This window comes from Sarcophilus harrisii, chromosome 5 (assembly GCF_902635505.1).
Source record: "Sarcophilus harrisii chromosome 5, mSarHar1.11, whole genome shotgun sequence".
Classification (NCBI taxonomy): domain Eukaryota; kingdom Metazoa; phylum Chordata; class Mammalia; order Dasyuromorphia; family Dasyuridae; genus Sarcophilus; species Sarcophilus harrisii.
In genome coordinates, this window is record NC_045430.1 from 158,122,358 (window position 1) to 158,141,429 (window position 19,072).

At 35.6% G+C, this 19,072-nt stretch overlaps 1 protein-coding gene across 4 annotated transcripts in view; it reads right to left on the reverse strand.

The window, feature by feature from the left end:
- The window catches only part of TMEM168 (transmembrane protein 168), a 43,768-nt gene that overhangs the window by 17,128 nt on the left and 7,568 nt on the right, over positions 1 to 19,072 (reverse strand). For all 4 annotated transcript variants that reach the window (XM_003771517.4, XM_031938833.1, XM_031938834.1 and 1 more), the window contains one exon: positions 16,503 to 17,753. In XM_003771517.4, the coding sequence (XP_003771565.1) occupies positions 16,503 to 17,630 (1,128 nt within the window). In that variant the 5' untranslated portion in view covers positions 17,631 to 17,753. The remainder of the gene's footprint in view (positions 1 to 16,502; positions 17,754 to 19,072) is intronic.

Genomic DNA, 19,072 nt, shown 5'->3' on the forward strand with positions numbered 1-19,072 from the left:
GATGCAGAATCAAGTACTTCAAACCAGGAAAACCATTTACATGACATTTTATTTAAGTTAAAATTATTTTTTATTTTGTGGATCTTATTTTTTTTTCTAATTTTTAAGAGTAGTATTTTATTTTTCCAAATACATGCAAAGATAGTTTTCAACAATCACCTTTGCAAACCTTGTGTTCCAAATTTTTCTATCTTGCTCCCTCCCCAAGCAATTCAATAGATTAAACATGTGCAGTTCTTCTAAACATATTGCCATTTATCCTGCTACACAAGAAAAATCAGATATGACAATATTTTAAAGGAAGAGTTAAATAAAGTTAAGAAGCTACTTAAGTACCACAATCAACACTTGTCTAATTATGACTATGAAAAACTGATGAGTAATCATATTTCCCTCCTTACCAGAGAAATTAAGAACCAGAGATGCATGAGACAGTTTCAAATATAGCCAATGGATTAGATTTGTTTTGCATAACTATACTTATTTGTTATAAAAAGATTTGAGGTGAGGAAAGAGCAGAGTTGAAGCAATTGAGAACAGTGATAGTGATACTGTAAAAGGAAATAAAAGTGTCATTGAATCATTAAAAATGGATATTAAAAAAGTACAGGAAAGTTCAAAGTTCAGAAAGGGATATAAACAAGAAGGTAATATCCGAATTAACATTAAATGTGAAATATATAAAAAAGAATAAGGTACAGGGTTTTATTTTTTCTTGAATAAAGGCAATTTTAAGGACATTTATACATTTTAAAAAGTTTTATTCATCCAAAAATTGTTTTTTAAAAAGTCTTATTATTGTTTCTGAATAACTTTTTTTTTTTTTTTTAGGAGTAGGGGCAATGATAATGGTTCATATTTATGTTGTATTTTAAGGTTGACAAAGCACTTCCCTCACAGTAATTATGATAGGTATTTTAGTGAATTGGGTCATACTAAATAAAACACATTACATCCTGTCTGCATGGCCTCTGAAAGGAGAACAGGAACTTTGAAAAAACAAATGTATTCCCTGTTTGACTGTTAGAATGGCTACCTGAAAGGGAAACAAGTTATCTTATCACAGTTATTCCACTAAAATCATGATGTTTACACCAGACCAATTGTAGATCAAGAAATATGAAAAGAAACTAGAGTAAGTAATAATCTTCAACTCGAGAACTGAAGAAGGAAAAAAAAAAATAATGGACAAATGCAGATCTAAATTGCTGATGAAGTCAAGCCAACATAACAAAAATGATAAAATTATCTCCATTAGTTTATTTATTCAATGCCCTGTCAATCAAACTGATGTAATAGGAGCCCTTGTTTCCCTGATCTTTGTGGAGGGTGGCCCACCTGGCCTGGGGAAATTCCTAAAAATGATCCCCACCCACCTGAATCTCCCAGCTCTCAGAAAGCTACCAAATTTCCACAGGAAATTCCCACTTCCCAACAGATCAGGGAATCACTTTGGTCTGGGAAACAATCACTACCCTTTATTGATTTGGAAATTAGTCCCTAATCACTCCCTAACCCCAAACCACAGAAAGCTTAAAAACAAACAAACAAACAAGATTTTGTTCTCAAACCTTTGCAATCTTCCTAATAAAGAAGCAGCCTGCTGAGGGAAATAGTTTCTCAATGAAAATAAACCCATTTTTGCAAAAATCCTAGCTTGGAGATTGGGACTGTGAATTCTTTCGCAAAAACCTGTTACAATGGAACCCCCATTGCTCTTAAGGTAATTTTCACCCCCCAATAAAACTACTGAAGAACTACTTTATAAAGCTATAAAAAAAAAATAACAAAACTCATCTGGAGAGGAAAAAAGATCAACAATATCAAGGAAATGGAGTGGGGGGAGGATTAGCAATACCACATCTTAAACTACAAAGCTATAATCATCAAAACAATTTGGTTGTTTTTCATTCATTTTCAGTCATGTTGGTCTCTTCATGACCTCATCTGGGATTTTCTTGGCAGATACTGGAGCGGTTTGCCATTCCCTTCTCCAGCTCATTTTGCAGATGGGGAAACTGAAGTGGACAGGGTGAAGTGACTTTGCCGAGGGAGTTCAAATCTACTGTCTAAGGCTAGTTTAAACTCATGAAAATGAGTCTCCTGACTCTTCACCTAGGACTATCCATTGCACACCTAACTATTTTTTAAAATTTGGTAATGCATAAGAAAAAGAGTGATCACTCAATAAAAAGGATTAGGTATGCAATAGAGAAAAGCCAAAGAACACAGTATCTTATTATTTGAAAAGCCCCAAGATTTCAGCTATTGGAGTAAGAACTTACTATTTGACAAAAATTGCAAATAAGTCTAGCAGAAACTGGGAATAAATCAGCATCTCATACAATATGCTATGATGAGCTCAAAATGGGCAAATGACACAGACATAAAGAGGGGTGTCTTACTTGCTATATCTATGGGTAGGGAAAGAGTCCATGACCAAACAATGGAGAGGGGACACCGAACTTGGAAAATCCTTGAAGGAGAAAATCTTCAACTCTGCCTCAATAAGAGATTTTGCCCCTTGTCTTTTTTTTTTAATTTTTCATATGACTAGACAATGGGAATGGTTAATCTTTTTTTTTTTTTCTTTTCTTTTTTTTTTTTTTTAATTTAATAGCCTTTTATTTACAGGATATATACATGGGTAACTTTAGCATTAACAATTGCCAAACCTCTTGTTCCAATTTTTCACCTCTTACCCCCCTCCCCCTCCCCTAGATGGCAGGACGACCAGTAGATGTTAAATATATTAAAATATAACTTAGATACACAATAAGTATACATGACCAAAACATTATTTTGCTGTACAAAAAGAATCAGACTCTGAATTATTGTACAATTAGCTTGTGAAGGAAATCAAAAATGCAGGTGTGCATAAATATAGGGATTGGGAATTCAATGTAATGGTTTTTAGTCATCTCCCAGAGTTCTTTTTCTGGGTATAGCTAGTTCAGTTCATTACTGCTCCATTAGAAATGATTTGGTTGATCTCGTTGCTGAGGATGGCCTGATCCATCAGAACTGGTCATCATCTAGTATTGTTGGCTTGTCTTTTTTTCTTAAATGAATTTAAGTTTCAACTGCTTGAGGGGGGACTGATGCAGGTGTGGTCCCTTTAAAATTCCTTTCTTTCTGATTCCCAACCCCTCCTAGTTGATGTAATTATCAATCAAGACCTTTTGATTCACAAATCCTGGTCCCTTTGAATTCCAATAGAAGATCTGGCCCTGTCTCAGCCCTGGACCCTCAGCCAACCTTATGCCTGGCATGTCAGGACCCTCTGTCCATCAGAACCCTATTTCCAGTGCCTTTCTTATCTCTACCTTAGCCTATTTCCTTAACTATATTTTAAATCTTACTTTCAAACCCCATAATAAACCTCTTTTATCAATCTAGCTTTTCGGACCAATAAATGCTTTTATTGGGGACTCATGCCGCCACTAGACCTCATTTAGCTCAGTATCCTTGCGCCGAATTCAATGGGGTTGCAGGGGAGCTCTATTTGACTACCTGTATCCCGAACCTGCCACTATAGACCTCAATTAAACCCTAATTTCATTTAGGTACCCCATATTTATACCTCATCAACAAGAGATGGAAAGGTTTGTAGAAGGTAAAATGGATAACTGATAATAAATCTGAAAAGCTTTGTAATTTTTGTAGCTAAAATGAGAAGAAAACCAGGAAACTAGGAAGGGGAAATTTTTGCAGCAATTTTCTCTGATAGTAGTCATCTTTCTTAATATGTAGGGGACTGAGAAGTAATAATTAGAGAAACTGTATGTAGCAATTCACATCCATCTAACTGGCTAAGACAAAAGAAAAGAAAAACAACAAACCATGGAAGGAATATGGGAAAATAGATATACTGGTGATGTACTGGTGATGGATCTATGAATTCATCTAATCATTCTGAAAAGCAATGTGGAACACCACCTCCAAAGCAATTAAAACTGTGCGTACTTGATCAAGCAATAATCCTAGAAGATATATATCCCAATGAGACTTAAAAAGAAAGGGGACAGAGGAAACTTACATGTATAATATTTATAGAAGCAATTGATGTGGGGGTAAGGAACTGGAAAATAAAGGGCTGACCATCAAGCCCTTTGTCTGTTTGGCTTTTTAGACGAAGTTAAATATGTAAAAAGTTTTACATTTCTTCATACTACTCCTAAATAGTAAATAGTCTGGGGAATGACTGAACAAGTTATGGTATGAAAGTGATGAAATGCTATTATAAAAATGATCTCAGAAAGACTTGAGAAGACTTACATTAACTGATGCAGAGTGAACTGAGCAAAACCAAGAGCAGTTTTTAACAACAACAGAAACATCATAAAGATAATTTAGTAACTCTTACCAATAGAATGACCCACCACAATTCCAAAGGACTCATGATAAAAATGCTATCCATTTCCAAAATGAAAACTGAGAGCTTCAGAGCAGATTGAAATACACTTTTTTCCCCTCCTTTTTTCCTCCCAGAATATAGCAGATGCAGAAATTTGTTTCATGTGATTTCATATTTTTAATATGTTTCGTATTTCTAGCCTTCTCAATAGGAAGTAGAGGAAGAAGGAATGGGAGAAAATTTGGAACTGAAAATAAATAAAACAATTACAAGAAAAAAGGAATAAACTCTACTTGGAGATTCTAGACTGTTCTTCTTTGCTCTCTCTAGGTAAGTGAGGCGAGTATTGGAAGTAATCTGGTTTCTTCAGGGTGGTTCAAGTAATTGGCTCAAGAAGGCTCAAGACCACAGCATCAAACTGATAAGGTCTAGATTTAGGGAACCAAAATGAGATTAGGCTTTCTAGGGGTCAGGGAGTTAAAGATCTAGTGGCAGGTTCAAGGTTCAGGGAACCAAATGGAGAGGTTTGGCTCCCCTGCAACCCCTTGGGATTTGGCGCATGGACAGGGAGTTTTGGGGACTCCCTTCCGGTGGCGCAGAGTTCTCTGTAAAGGAATTTACAGACACGAAAACCTAGATTGATAAAAGAAATTTATTATAGGGAAGGTTAGAAATCCTGTCATAGAGGCATAAATTTTGATTAGGGAAATAAATGAAGGTAAAGAGAGGGTGGCAGTGGAAAAGAGTATTCCAGTGGATAGAGGCTCCTTGGCATAGCAAGCATAACATAGCTGGCATGTTTGGAACCTCTGCAGAGAGGATTTTAGTTTGGCTCTTTTATATTGAGTGTCTTAGTGGGGGCTGGGACAGTCAGAGCAGATCAGAACCAGTGGGAGCTGGGACAAGCCCGGATCTCCTATTGGAATTCAAAGGGATGCTTTTTAACCAGGATCTGTAATTGAATCAAAGGCTCCGGCATCCTGGAAAGACAACTTGTCTGGGGAGGATGTGCCTCAGCCAGGAAGGGCTGGAAATCTGAAAGGAATCACAGATCAATAGGAAACACAGTTTCTTAAAGGGACCACAACCTGCTTCAAAACCACTCAGAGATCAATTAAGTATAGGATCAATTTTAGGTATTAGCTTTCTGGGTTTACAATCACAGATAATTCTCTCACAACAGCCACAGGAAAGAATAGAGAACAAGAAAACAGGAGGGACAAGCAAGACTTGGTATGCCAGAACCTTCTGCCATAGGCAGTTACTCAGGGCCACAATTAAGAGAAGAGCAGTTTACATCATCATCAACAAGCATTTATATGACATTCCCACTGAACCTTCGGGAGTATTTACATATTCAACTACCAAGTTAAAGCTAATAATAGAATCTGAAAACCAACACTTTGGCAAAGATGGAACAAACAGATGGATCTTAGTGCCTCATGCTGTTGGCAAGCATATATAAATACACCAGAGACTAAAATTCCAAAGGCATGGACAATCTACCAAATGTCCAGCCATAGTAGGATCTTTTAGTTAATTAAGTTATTTCATCTATACTGTTTTAGCAGTTCCATGCCCCATATGCTAAATATTGGCATATGCAGTGAAATAAATGCCCAATACATATATGCTTTCAGACAGGCGTATAACATGCTTTAAAAGTGAAATTCCAAGAAGAATTTTAGAAATTAATAACTTAAAAATAGGTGACCAAGGAGTGGGGAGGAAAGTAATCTGTGGTGATAGGACTACCCATAGATATAGACTTAGATATTGCATAAACATTTCATTTTAAAGCTTATGAATTCATACTGTTTTAGCAGTTCCATGCCCCATATGCTAAATATTGGCATATGCAGCGAAATAAATGCCCAATACATATATGCTTTCAGACAGGCGTATAACATGCTTCAAAACTGGAATTCCAAGAAGAATTTTAGAAATTAATAACTTAAAAATGGTGACCAAGGAGTGGGGAGGAAAGTAATCTGTGGTGATAGGACTACCCATAGATATAGACTTAGATATTCCATAAACATTTCATTTTAAAGCTTATGAATTCCAGTGGGCCTTCACTGCGACAAGGCAATCTCCTATCTGATTCATTATATCTCACTCCCCACCAAAATTTTTCTGAACTTTTATCTCTCCTCACATCTTTCATGGTTACTCCTTTTCCTATATTCAGTTGAGAACTTCCATTCTTTCCATCTTTTCCAGCAGATTTTCCCTTCATCTTCTCTATTCTCTCATTAATCTTCATTTTCTTCTGGCTGCTTCATGTCTCCCTCATATTCAAAAAACCTTGAGTTGATCCATCCAGTCCCACTGTTCCTCTAAATCCCCCATTTGTAGTTAATGTCTTTGAGAAAGCTGCCTACAAAAGCCTCCATTTCCTTTTCTCTCATTCTCAACTCTATAGAGTCTCACTTTTCTTCAAAATTACTAAAGATCTATTAACAGCCAGATCTAACTTGTTTTTCTCAATCCTTATCATTCCTGAACTTTCTACAACCTTTGACATTACTAATTACCTTTTTCCCTCTAGATTTTCATGACAGTGACTTATCCAAGTTGTCTAATCTCTTCTCTTTGTCTCCTCTATGGATATTCATCCTTAATTATGCCACAAATACTAAGTATCCCAGAAGGCTCCTTCCTGGGCCCTCTTCTCTCTTTATAGTATTTCATTTAGTGATCTCAACTCCTATACATTCAATCATCATTTCTCTGAAGACGAATCTCTCATTTGTTCCTCTCTCCTAAACTCCCTTAATCTTCAGTCTCACATCTTTAACTATATGCTGGACATCAAGAATTGGAGATTACATAGACATTTAACATCACTGTTAAAAATGAACTCATCTTTCCCCCATCAGCCAAGTCGCCTCCCTTCCTAATTTACATAGTACTTTTCAGGGCATCACTATTCTCCCAATGGTTCATGCTTATGTCCCTCCCCTATATCCAATTTGTTGCTAATCCTGTCAATCCAATATTCAAAATATCTCTAAGTATCCAGTGTCCCTGGTATCTTTGCTGTTTCTCACACAAGACCCTCCATCTCCCGATTCCCTTATTTTCAATGTTTATCCTTCATGGACAGAACAATGACCCGGCTTTATCTCTTCCTCTTGGCTTCTTTCAAGTCTCAGCTAAAGTCAGATTTTCTAAGCCTTTCCCAGTCTTGAATTTTAATGCCTTTCTTTTGAGACTTCTCACCCTTCCTTGTGTGTATCTTATTTATATATACTATATATAATATACATATTATATATAGTTTACAGGTTGTTTTTCCTATTAGATTATGTGTTCCTTGAGAGTAGGGCTGGTTTTTGTCAATCTTTGTATTTTCCAGAACTTAGAACAGTTTCTGACACACAGTGCTAAATAAATGCTTGCTGACTGACTAAATTAGAATGTGGAGAGTAAGTTTTGAAAATCTGATATATGAAGAGCATAAGTAGTATTCCCTAAACTTAACAGAATAATTCAATACCGTCCAAAGAGTCTAAAGATCCTGATATTATAGTAAGTCAATATTGCTCAAGTATATTAGTCACCTTAATTAATAATTCAATATTGACATGGGGCACACAGCTAGAATAAGTTACTATTCCCTGAACTGCTTTGTCTTTTGAAATGGTTATTTTAAAAGTATCTAAAAATTCTCGGATTTTAAAGAACATCTTTTCCTTTTTGTCTTGAGTCTCCTAATTTTCTTAGTATGGTAGGTAGATTTCTATTTGGTCAATTTTAATGTCTTGTTTAGCTACAACATACTGAGTGTCAAATATTGAAATAGGATTAACAAAATAAAGTCTGCTACCACTTAGACTCACTGGGCTGGACATAGGAATTATAGAGTATAAAGACTTTTTAATGTCTATTCTCTTATTTTATGAATAAGAAAGCTGAGATCCAAATAAGTAACTTTTCCAAAATCACAAAACTGATAAGTGGTATAACACATGATTAGAAACAGTGTTCTCTCCTATAACAAACTGCCTCATGCGTAGAGTAATTAGAAGAGAAGTAACAATAGTAGAAGTTTAAAATAGTAGCTCACAATTTTGTTGCTGTTATTGTTGTGTGTGTATGATGAGAATGGGAGGTGGAGAGAAGAGGACTTGATTTTTATTCCCTTTACTAGCACACTGTCACTCAATCAACTTACATTTATTAAGTGCCTACTATGTGCCAAGCACTGTTTGAAATGCCACCCCCCCAAAAAAAAATTAGTTCCTGCTCTCAAGGAGCCCACAATCTAAGGGGGCCCAGGAAATGCTTTTTTAGAAGGTAGAATTTCAGTTGAGATTTTAAGAAAGCCAGGGAAATGAGATGGCAGAGATAAGGAGAAAAAACATTCCATATATGGGGGAAGCAGCTAGAATAAATGCTTGGAGTCAGGAGACATAGTATTGTGTCTGAATAATGACAGTCAGTGACTAGAGTATGTGGAGGAGTATAAGAAAACTAGAAATATAGGAAGGGAGAGTAGGAAGTAGGTAAATGCCTATTGACTTGACTTGATTTTACAGTTTTCAAAGATCTAGCCTAAATACACAGCTCTAAAATACCAAGTGCTATGAAAACTTAAGCAATTCAAAAGTATGGTATAATATTAATTTCTGGGAATAAAATTGTCCTGTTTGCAACAATCAGAATCTGGTTGTAGTACATAAAATGGAGCTATGTTATTCATAAGACAAATGGAAAATGTATAAACAACAGGTATCAACAAGCACTACAAAGAATAATTGTACTTATTGTTTAACTTACTGATTATTTACTGATGGAAAAGAGCAAATATAAGACATATAATAGAAAGCTGGACTTAGACTCAGAAAGATCTTTCTTCCTATTCCTCCTATGATACATACTAATTGTGAAACCTTACTTGCCCCTCTCAGGACACCAGGTAACTCCAACATTGAAAGAAGCACAGCAGGTACAGCTAGATCTACACTGGTAACAGGAAGTTCCCTACCCTGATGAAATCAGAAGTCTAGTTAAAAATAATCAATAAAATAAAATCCAATGTGTTAAGAATTACTAGATGGGTTTCTCAGCAACACTTGGATAATACTCTCATCAAACACATCTTCAAAATAAAACAAGAATTAATGAAGATTTCCTTTGTCCACATTAAGAGAAATGTCTTGACATTAGTTGAGAAGATTAAATTAATTTGGATTGCCAATTTATAAAAAAATTAGTTACAATATATCAGGATTAACAGTTATCTTCCTAAAACAGGCTCTTTCTTTGCTTTTTTTTTTTTTTTTAACACTTGAGATGTTTTCCTCATCCATAAGCATTTTAAGAGCAAATTCTATGAAGACTTTTCATGTCCTCTTAAAATGCCATGCTTGTATTACACTTATTTTATACTTAAAAGGAAAAAACTACATAGAAGATAGTTTCATATATAATGTTCCTTTTCTATTCTGCTTTGTATACAGAAATGCTCATTTTATCTGGTGTTCAAGTTTATAACCAAAAAAAATTGGTTTTTACACTATGCTTACTCCTGTTTTGATTAAGTAATGTATCTATGAAATGAATAGGCTTACTTTAGGTATGGGTAACAGAATGAAGTAGGAACAGATCTTTCAATATACTCATTTTTTTAAGGTTAAAAAATTTTGCTAATTTGACGCAAAATTGTTCCTATTTTCTACTTACAAGCTATAAAATAGCCTAAGTGAAGCAAGAGTTAAAAGAAAAAGCTCCTAGATTATACTGTCATTAACTTAACTGCTACCATACCAATTCTCCAAATATATATTTATCGTTCTCCCACCTACCAGCTGTCCCAGAATCTTTTCACAACTTCTTGCCCCTTTTATTCTATCTCATAGTCAGCTGCTTTTAGAAAGGTACTAATAACTTCCTTCACACTACTCCCACCAAACACTAATTGTTCCAAGTGACTCAGCTTCAATTATTGCATTTTTCTCTTTTCTTCCTAGTGACTCTGAATTGTCTTTTATTTTTTTATTTAAACCTTTTTATGGATCAATTTCAATAGATCATTTCCAACCATGTCCCCACCACCAACGCCAGTAGGAGCCTCCCTTTGAAAGAAAGGGGAAAACCAGTAAAGCAAAACCAACAACACTCTGACAACATACACATTTTATACAGAATCCTCCACCTCTCCAAGATAGGAAAAATATTTCTTCTACTAATCTCAGAGACAGACAGGATCGGTCATTATAATTACAAAGTTTGAATTGTCTTTTTAGGAGGCAGTATATAGCAATAGGCAGCTATAGTAGTTTTTAATGGATTCTAGTCTAAGTAAATGATTTCTTCCACTTTAGTACCACAATTTTTAAAAGGGTATTCCTTCATAAAAATTCTTACAATCATATAAAATGTTATAGTTAGATTTTACAATGTACATATTTATAAGTATTACATAAATATAAACATTAATTTAATTAGCATTATTTCTTTTTTGTTTTTACAAATGCTTGTGTAAAAAGTTGATGTTTAATCTGCCAATAAGAAAATCTCACCAGAAACAGGTTGTGTGAATGATGTGCCATCAGGTTACCTGTCAAATAGTCCTTTTTCTAAAACAGAATTTCCTAATAGCTGGCTAGGTTTTGCATACTCCATTTCAGTTAAAACCCTACTTACTGCCTTTCCTGATCTCCTTTAATACTTGGTGACTTCCTTTTGAGATTAATTCCAATTTATGCTGCATATATCTTGTCTGAACATAGTTGTTTGCAATTTTGCTTCACACATATAAGCACCTTGAGAGCAGGGGCTGTTTTTGTTTTTCTGAGACTCTCCAGCTCTTAGCACAGGGTCTGGCACAAGATAGGTGCTTCATAAATGCTTGTTGCTTTGACTTAACTTCAGAAGTGGAGTTGCTCCCATGAAGTAAAGTTCTTGGTTGAAACTGTGACATGTGATGTTTATGTGATCTTGGTGAGAGACTCCATATCTCACCAAATTCAGAAATGCTCAAAGTGTGTAAACTGACAATCCAAGTGAATGGAGAGTTTCCAAACTCTAAATTTCCCACATCAATTAAATTAAGATAAAAAATTACTTTTGACATCAATTTTTGCCTGGAATATTAAATACTCTAGTTTTTGTCAATATAGCTCCTCCCACACACCAGTGAGATTTGGGAAGTGGAGTAAGCAGGTACTGACAATTTTGTTTAGGGTGCTTTCAGGACTGCCTGGTTTGGGGAAGAGTGACAAGTTCCAGCCCTGCTCAACTGAAGGTGAAAAATGTGATCTTAAGGAGGCTGGTGAACAGTTGTTGAGTAAGCTAAGAGTCGCTACAACCCCTAAAGTAGAGTAACTGCTTTTGCAAGATACTCTATTTCCCACCTCCCTCAAGCATCAGGACTCTTCACATTCTCCCTCTGAAGCTCATGGTAGGGAAAAAGGACCTATGAGGTGACACTGGATTCTGTTTTGTCTTTTTTTTTTTTTTTTTTTGAGTACAGGTGCTATCATCAACCACATCAGTTGGAAGCTCCTGAGTCTCAGTTCAAAGTTCCCAGCAGAAGAGATTTCTTAGAGTAAAAACTAGCCATGTCCATGAAGATACTATGATGAAATGCCAAGCCATGCCCTGACATCAAAAATCATGGACCGTGGGGCAGCTAGGTGGTGCAGTGGACAGAGCCCCAGCCCTGAAGTCAGGAGGACCTGAGTTCAAATCTGTCCTAAGACACTTAACACTTCCTAGCTGTGTGACCCTGGGTAAGTCACTTAACCCCAATTGCCTCAGGGCTGGGGGGGGGGGGAGGAAGGGAGGGAAGGAGGGGAGAAGGCTGCTATAAAAATTATGGACCTGTGATTTGCCTAACAACATTGGACTGAATACATACAAAGGCAGGAAAAAAAAAAAACAGTTCTACTCTCAAGGAACTTACAATCTAATGGGGCAGACAATATATAAACAACCATGTACAAGCAAGATACACACACAGATAGCTACCTCCAAAAAGTGTCAATAATCTTACAAGGAAGGCACTAAAATTAAGGAAAACTGGGAAGAGCTTCTTATAGAAAGTCTGAAACTTGGAGAGATAAGGAGGGGTAAGAATGATACTCAATGAAAATACATAGAGTCAAGAGATGAGGTGTCCTGTGTGAGAAACAGCCAAGACACTGTATCACTGGACAGCATGGAGTATGTGGCGAGTATGGAAAGATGGGATGGGACCAAACACTAAGAACCAAACAGAAGATTTCACATTTGGTCCTGGAGACCAAAGGGAGCCCCTGGGGTTTACTGAAAGGGGCTGGCGGTGGCACTAACAGGGTTAGACTTATGCTTTAGGAAGATTCCCCTGGTAAGCTGGATGGAAGATGGAGTGGAGTGAGCAGAGACTGGAGGCAGGGGAGCTGCTAGCGGGCTATGGCAACAATTGGCATGAAGCAGTGAGAGCCTGTACCTGGAGGGTGACAGGTCATGAGAGAAGAGGACAGAAACAGGAGCTCTTCTGAAGACTGGACTGACAGAATGGGCAGCCCCACACATGGGTGCATGTGCAGGGGCATGTGCACGACTATGAGTGACCAGGAGAATGGTGATGCCCTGAAAAGTACTAGGAAAATTATGAAGGGCAGAGGAGAAAGATAAAGAGTTTAGTTTTGGTTACACCAAATTTAAGATGTGAAGTTAAAGTGAAATAAATATTCAGCAGTCCCGTAAAGTGTTTCATGTTTTAAATATCAACCTCTTTAGGTTGATATTTATACACCAAGTATAAGAGGTATGATGGGTTACTGTTTCATGTTGTAAGTACCTGTCAATGTGTGCTTATGAGTGTTTTGTGTTGTAAACATTTCTTTGTGGCGGAGATAAAATACTGTCTTATACATAATCTATTTTTTATATAAATTCTATAAATCCTTTTTAGGGAAGGAAGCCAAGAAAATAAACTCTCCTTAAGGTGTGCTTTAGCGTCTTTTTCTAGAGTTCTACTCTGGGATATAAATGTGAGAAGCCAAAAAGTTCAACAGTAACCTGATGCCCTCTTTTAGAGGTCAGACTTTCCCAGGAGTAAAGCTAGTCAATATGAGCTTAGAACTGAAGTCCTTTAGGGAAAAAAGGAATCACCTTCATGGATCTTTACATGTCACTAATTTTCCCTGTGTTTAAGTAATTAAGCATATCTTGCTGGTTGACAATAGTTGACAGCATTATTACCACATCCTCTCCCTTGAAAATTCTTGATACTCTTTCCTCCCTTGATATCAATGACACTGCTTTCTGCTTCTCTTAAAGGGCTCCTTAGTTTTCTTCTCTAGTACCTTTTTTCTCCTTCATCCCACAAAGTAGGTATAAGTATCCCCTAAAGTTCTCTCTTTGGGGACTTTTTAGAAAATAATCTCAACTACCTCTTTGGCTTCAAAGATCTCTATGTGAATGAATTTGAAATTTATTTCCACATTAACTTTTCTCCTTATCTCCAAGTCCCAATTTTCCAGCTATTAGCTGAACATCTTCACATGAATGTCCTGTTTATATCTCAAACTAAAGTTGTTTTTTCTCTTTGATCCTCTTCCTAATTTCTCTAAGATACCTACTTAAATAAACTATCAACTTTCTTACAACAGCTGTCCTATTCCACCCCCCACCCCACCCCCATTGCTTCTTTTTCCACACTTACCACCCTAATTCAGGTGTTCATGACCTTTCTCACCTGCACTCCTAAAATATTCTATTTGTTTTACTTCCACTCTTTCCTCTCTTAAATAAATTCTAAACACTTCGGCCAAAAATAATTTTCTTAATGCATAGGCCTTATTATGTGGTTTCTATGTTCAAAAATTTTCAGAGACTTCCCCATTGCTTATAGGATAAAATACAAACTTTTTATTGCTGGCATTCAACTTGGCACATAATTCAGCTTTAACTCCTCTTCACAGATTATATACAGTCAGCCAAACTGAACTATTTACTACTATCATCTTGTCTAGTCCTCTCCTGCTTCTATGCATTGCAAACATTATCTCCCCTCTCCCCTTAGGCTTGGAACCAATTCCCCAATTAGAAATTCTTCCAGTCCAAACCTCTCCTAAGGTAAACAGCACATTCTAATTTGTGTAATACAGGCACACCTCATTTTATTGCACTTTGTCTCATTGTGCTTTGCAGATGTTGTATTTTTTTTTTTTTTTAACAAATTAAAAGTTTGTGGAAACACTGCACTAAGCAAGTCTATTGGCACCATTTTTCCAACAGCACGTATCATGTCTCTGTGTCACATTTTGGTAATTCCCAGTTTTTCAAGCTTTTTATTATTATTATACTTGTTATGGTGATCTGAGATCATTGGATCAGTGATCTTTTATATTACTATTGTAAATATTTCAGTGCTAAAGACTGTGCTCATATAAGACAATGAACTTAATTGATAAACATTGTATGTGTTCTGAATGCTTCACTGACTGGCCATTCCCCATCTTTCTCCCTCTAATCTATTTCCTGAGACACAACAATGTTGAAATTAGGTCAATTAATTACTCAAACATGGCCTCTAAGGGTTCAAGTGAAAGAGCCAACTGATGCAGTAAAATTCTCGCCTCAACCTTTAGCAACTATTACCATGATCAATTAGCAAATTTCAAAAAGACCTTCCACCAGCAAAAAGATTATGACTTGCTGATGGCTTGGAAGGTATTTTCAATTAAGGTATGTGCATTGTTTAAAACGTAATACTATTGCACACTTAATAGACTACAGTATAATGTAAAAATAACTTTTATATGCACTGGGAAACCAAAAAATTCATGTGAATTTCTTGATTGCGAAGGTCACTTTATGTAGTGGTCTGGAACTAAACTCACAGTATCTCGGAGATATGTTTATAATTTTTTTTTTTAAACACAAAATTTATTTTACTCACAGATGATAACAGGTAATAAATAAACTGTTTCTTTTCCCTCACTTAATACAGAAAAAACTTCATTAAAAAAATGTAAACCTACTGTAACTAAAGAAAGGTATTTTTAGTAAGTTTCCTCTCATATCTAAAAATGAATTTAAATGTTTTTGTTAATGATAACAATGATATCCCTAAGTGCTTCTATTGGACAATATTAGACTGACCATTTGGAAATTTTTAATAAGCCTTACTGAGAAACAAACATCTGCACAAAGAATAATTCTTTTAAGAATATCTATGATATATTACTAAAATGATCTTATTTTCTGACTTGATATTTTACCACAACAAATGTTTTTGACACACCACTATGTACAGCAATATACAATAGAAATTTATATTATCTTCTTCCATTAGAATGTTTTTGCCCATAGCATAGTGCCTGATAGACAGTAAGTACTCAATAAATGCTTGTTGACTGATTAAGGCAGCGCACAATAGGAATCTAATGAAATGCTCCACTTTAGGGAAGTCAAGCATGCCTTCTGTGGCAATAAATCAAATGAAAGGACATTTGCCGTAAGTTCTAGGCCCAAGAAGAAAGAATTACAGTATTTAAAATGCCACTGAGAAGAATGTATGGAATAAAATCAAGTGCAGCTTGAATATTACTTGTATACTGAAAAACATGCTGAATTATGTTGCCAAGATTTGCTCATCCAATTTTCAGACTAAAGTTAGATAAATCAGAGTCTAATAATCTTCATTTCCTCAGAAACTATGGCAAAATCCTTCAACTGTTTCCTACTACCTACTGAATAAAGTTCAAAATCCCTAGGCTGCTATTCAAGGCCAGTGTAATGTGCCAACTTGTCTTTTCAACCTCACTTTAACAGTACTTCTTTCCATGGAGTATATATATTCTAATCAAAATGGAACACTTACACTCTACTTTCCCTTCTATATACCTTTCCAATATTCTCCTCTCTCCTTTCTGACTACTGAATTCCTACCCCACTCAAAAATTATCTCCTAAAGGAAACACTCTTCAATTGCCCCAGTATCATTTAGTTTATATTTCTTTTATGTAATTATCATGTATTATTCTTGCATGTGTCAAAGCTTCCTATTAGACTGAGGACAGGAATTCCATAATTTTAAATTTTTTGTGGGTAATTAATACTTATTTTACAGAAATTAACCTGCTGAAACTATCATTTTATTAAATATCATGTTAAAATTATACAAGTAGAAATATTTACTTACCTGCCAGGATACTGCACCCAAAATTGCTGTTGCAAGAAGACTAAAGAAAACTAGTTGTTCTGAAATTAAGCAAAAATGTCGCATTCCTTTAGATGCCATTACTCTATCAAGGCTATTATTATCTGCCCTGTGAGTATAATAGACTTTATGACAGTCATTTAATTTGGTATGGAACCCCCAAAGAGTTATAAGAAAAATAATATGACAAATTATCCAGAAAATTCCAAAAATGGAAAACCCTGGTATTACAAAGTACCAGAGATAAGAATTTCCAAGCTTAAATGCTGAAAGAATAAAAAAAGTAAGCTCAATCAAGCCAATGGAAATGACAGAAAATCTTCTACAAATTCTTCCACGATACAAGTAGGGTTTCCATCTTTCAGTAACTGAAAGTCCACTAAAATAGATGTCAAGGAATGGATCAGTAATTAGACAGATAAAAAAACATGCAAAGGCAACTGGATTCTGAGGTGTTTCTAATGAAGAAAAAAACAGTAAGACACCAAAAATCACTAAATTTGGAATTGCTAAGAATGACTTCATTCTTAGGTCAATAATCAGCATCGCCAAACCTACAACAAGCAAGATGACACTCATAGACTTTTCCACCAGCATAGTGGTACTAGCAATGGCAAATCCAACCAGCTCAAGGAATTCAACTGTGGTAAGTAAAGTGGGTCGATGACGGATACAACCACAAATTCTCTCCACTAAAGCACATAATATCCTCAATACTATGGAAGTCAGAAGCAAATACTTAGTCACTTCTTCTTTAACATCTTTTTTAAAAGGTGTATTATCTAGGAAACAAAGAAGACCGAGCAAGAATCCAAACCAAAGATTAGAGAGGCTTAAACTTGCTGCTTCCATTGAAAAATAATAATAGAGAATGCTGGCAATTCCAAGAACAAAAAGGCCAAGTATAAAAATGACCAGAATCAGGGAATCTGCTGTCTTTTCCCATCTTACATAAAGACCTAGGCATATTGCTACTAATAAATTGATTCTGGCTAAGTAGCCAAGATATCGAACTGAAGAGTGCATATTCACTTCTCTATTCACTTCTTCCAGTCTTGTCATTGCCATATACAGACAATGACTAATACAGTAGCGCAGTGATCTACACATGTAAAATGGCAATTAAAGCTCTTTCTCCACACTATAAAAATTGTTTGTAGTGCATCCAGAAAATCCAGGACATCTGCAAGCTCCTACTTCACCATTTCCTCAGATGAAATCTTATTTGAAGACCTAAAAAAAAAAAAAAAAAAAAAAAGAAAAAAATGAACTTGCATTAATTTTAAATTTATTTTCACTGCAGTACTTACATTGTACAAAATAATATAACACAAGTAAAAATGAATTGCTATTTCTCCTGTAACACAATTTAGCATATGTGTATTTATCATAAAAAAAATATTAAATTTATGTCAGTTCTCTCTTCCAGCAAAGTACTACTTTGATGCCTCATCAGGGTATGGAGGTGACACTAAACTCCAGAAGGTTGTTAATAGTAAAGTACAAATTCAACAAGGTCAATAAATCAACAAGCATTAATTCAGCATTTACTATGTGCCAGTCACTGTGCTGGGCCCTAAGGATACAAATACAAAAATGTAACAATACTTTCCCTGAAGGAGTTTATGCTGTAACTAAAGAAAAATAGGCCTATAATTAAGTATATACAAAATAAATAAGGGGTACTGGGGGACAAGGAGAATCAGCAAAGGCCTTGTAGAAGGTTTCATTTAAGTTGAGTTTTAAAAGAAATCAAGGATTCTAGGGAGCAGAGGAAAAAGGCTTTATGTAAGGTCCATTCAAAGGCCATCTGAGAGCCAGACTAGCTCATCAGCAGGTTGGCTGAAATATTATGAATTCTTTGGCCATATGATCTTTCCTGCCAAAGATCATATACTAAGGATTAGAGGGATTTGAAACCAGCATGGAAGGTGTATCCAGACCAACAAAATTCTTGATGATAGTGAGCATTTATACACAGCATTAAGATTTGTAAAGCACTTTGCCTTTGTTATCTCATTTGCTCCTCACTAACAGCTCTATGATAAGGAGCTAGTCCTTCCTCATTTGACAGACAAGTACACTGTCCTAATAGTAGGGTCACACAGCTAGGAAATGTCTGAGGTAAACTGAACGTTAAGTCTTCCTGACTCCAAGACTTATACTCTATCAAGTTATTTACCGATTTCAAAATACTGCCTTGAGTACTGACTGAGGTACATGTTGGTACTCAATAAAAAGAGATTTGGTATTAAAGTACAACGAATAAGGTTAACTATTATTACTGTAATAGATAGCTAGCATTTGTACAGGGCTCTAAGGTTTAAAAAGCCTTTTATAAATATTATTCTCTTTTATCCTTATAACTCAGAGAAATAGGTGCTATTCAGTACCCCATTTTACAGATGAGAAAAATGAGTGTGGCAGAAATTAAATGACTTGCCCAGGGTAACAGAGCTATTATGTGTCTAATGTTGGATTTCAACTCAGTTTTTTCTGACCCCACTTTGCTACCTTTACCAATTTTATTTAAATAAAAAAACTCTTTCTGT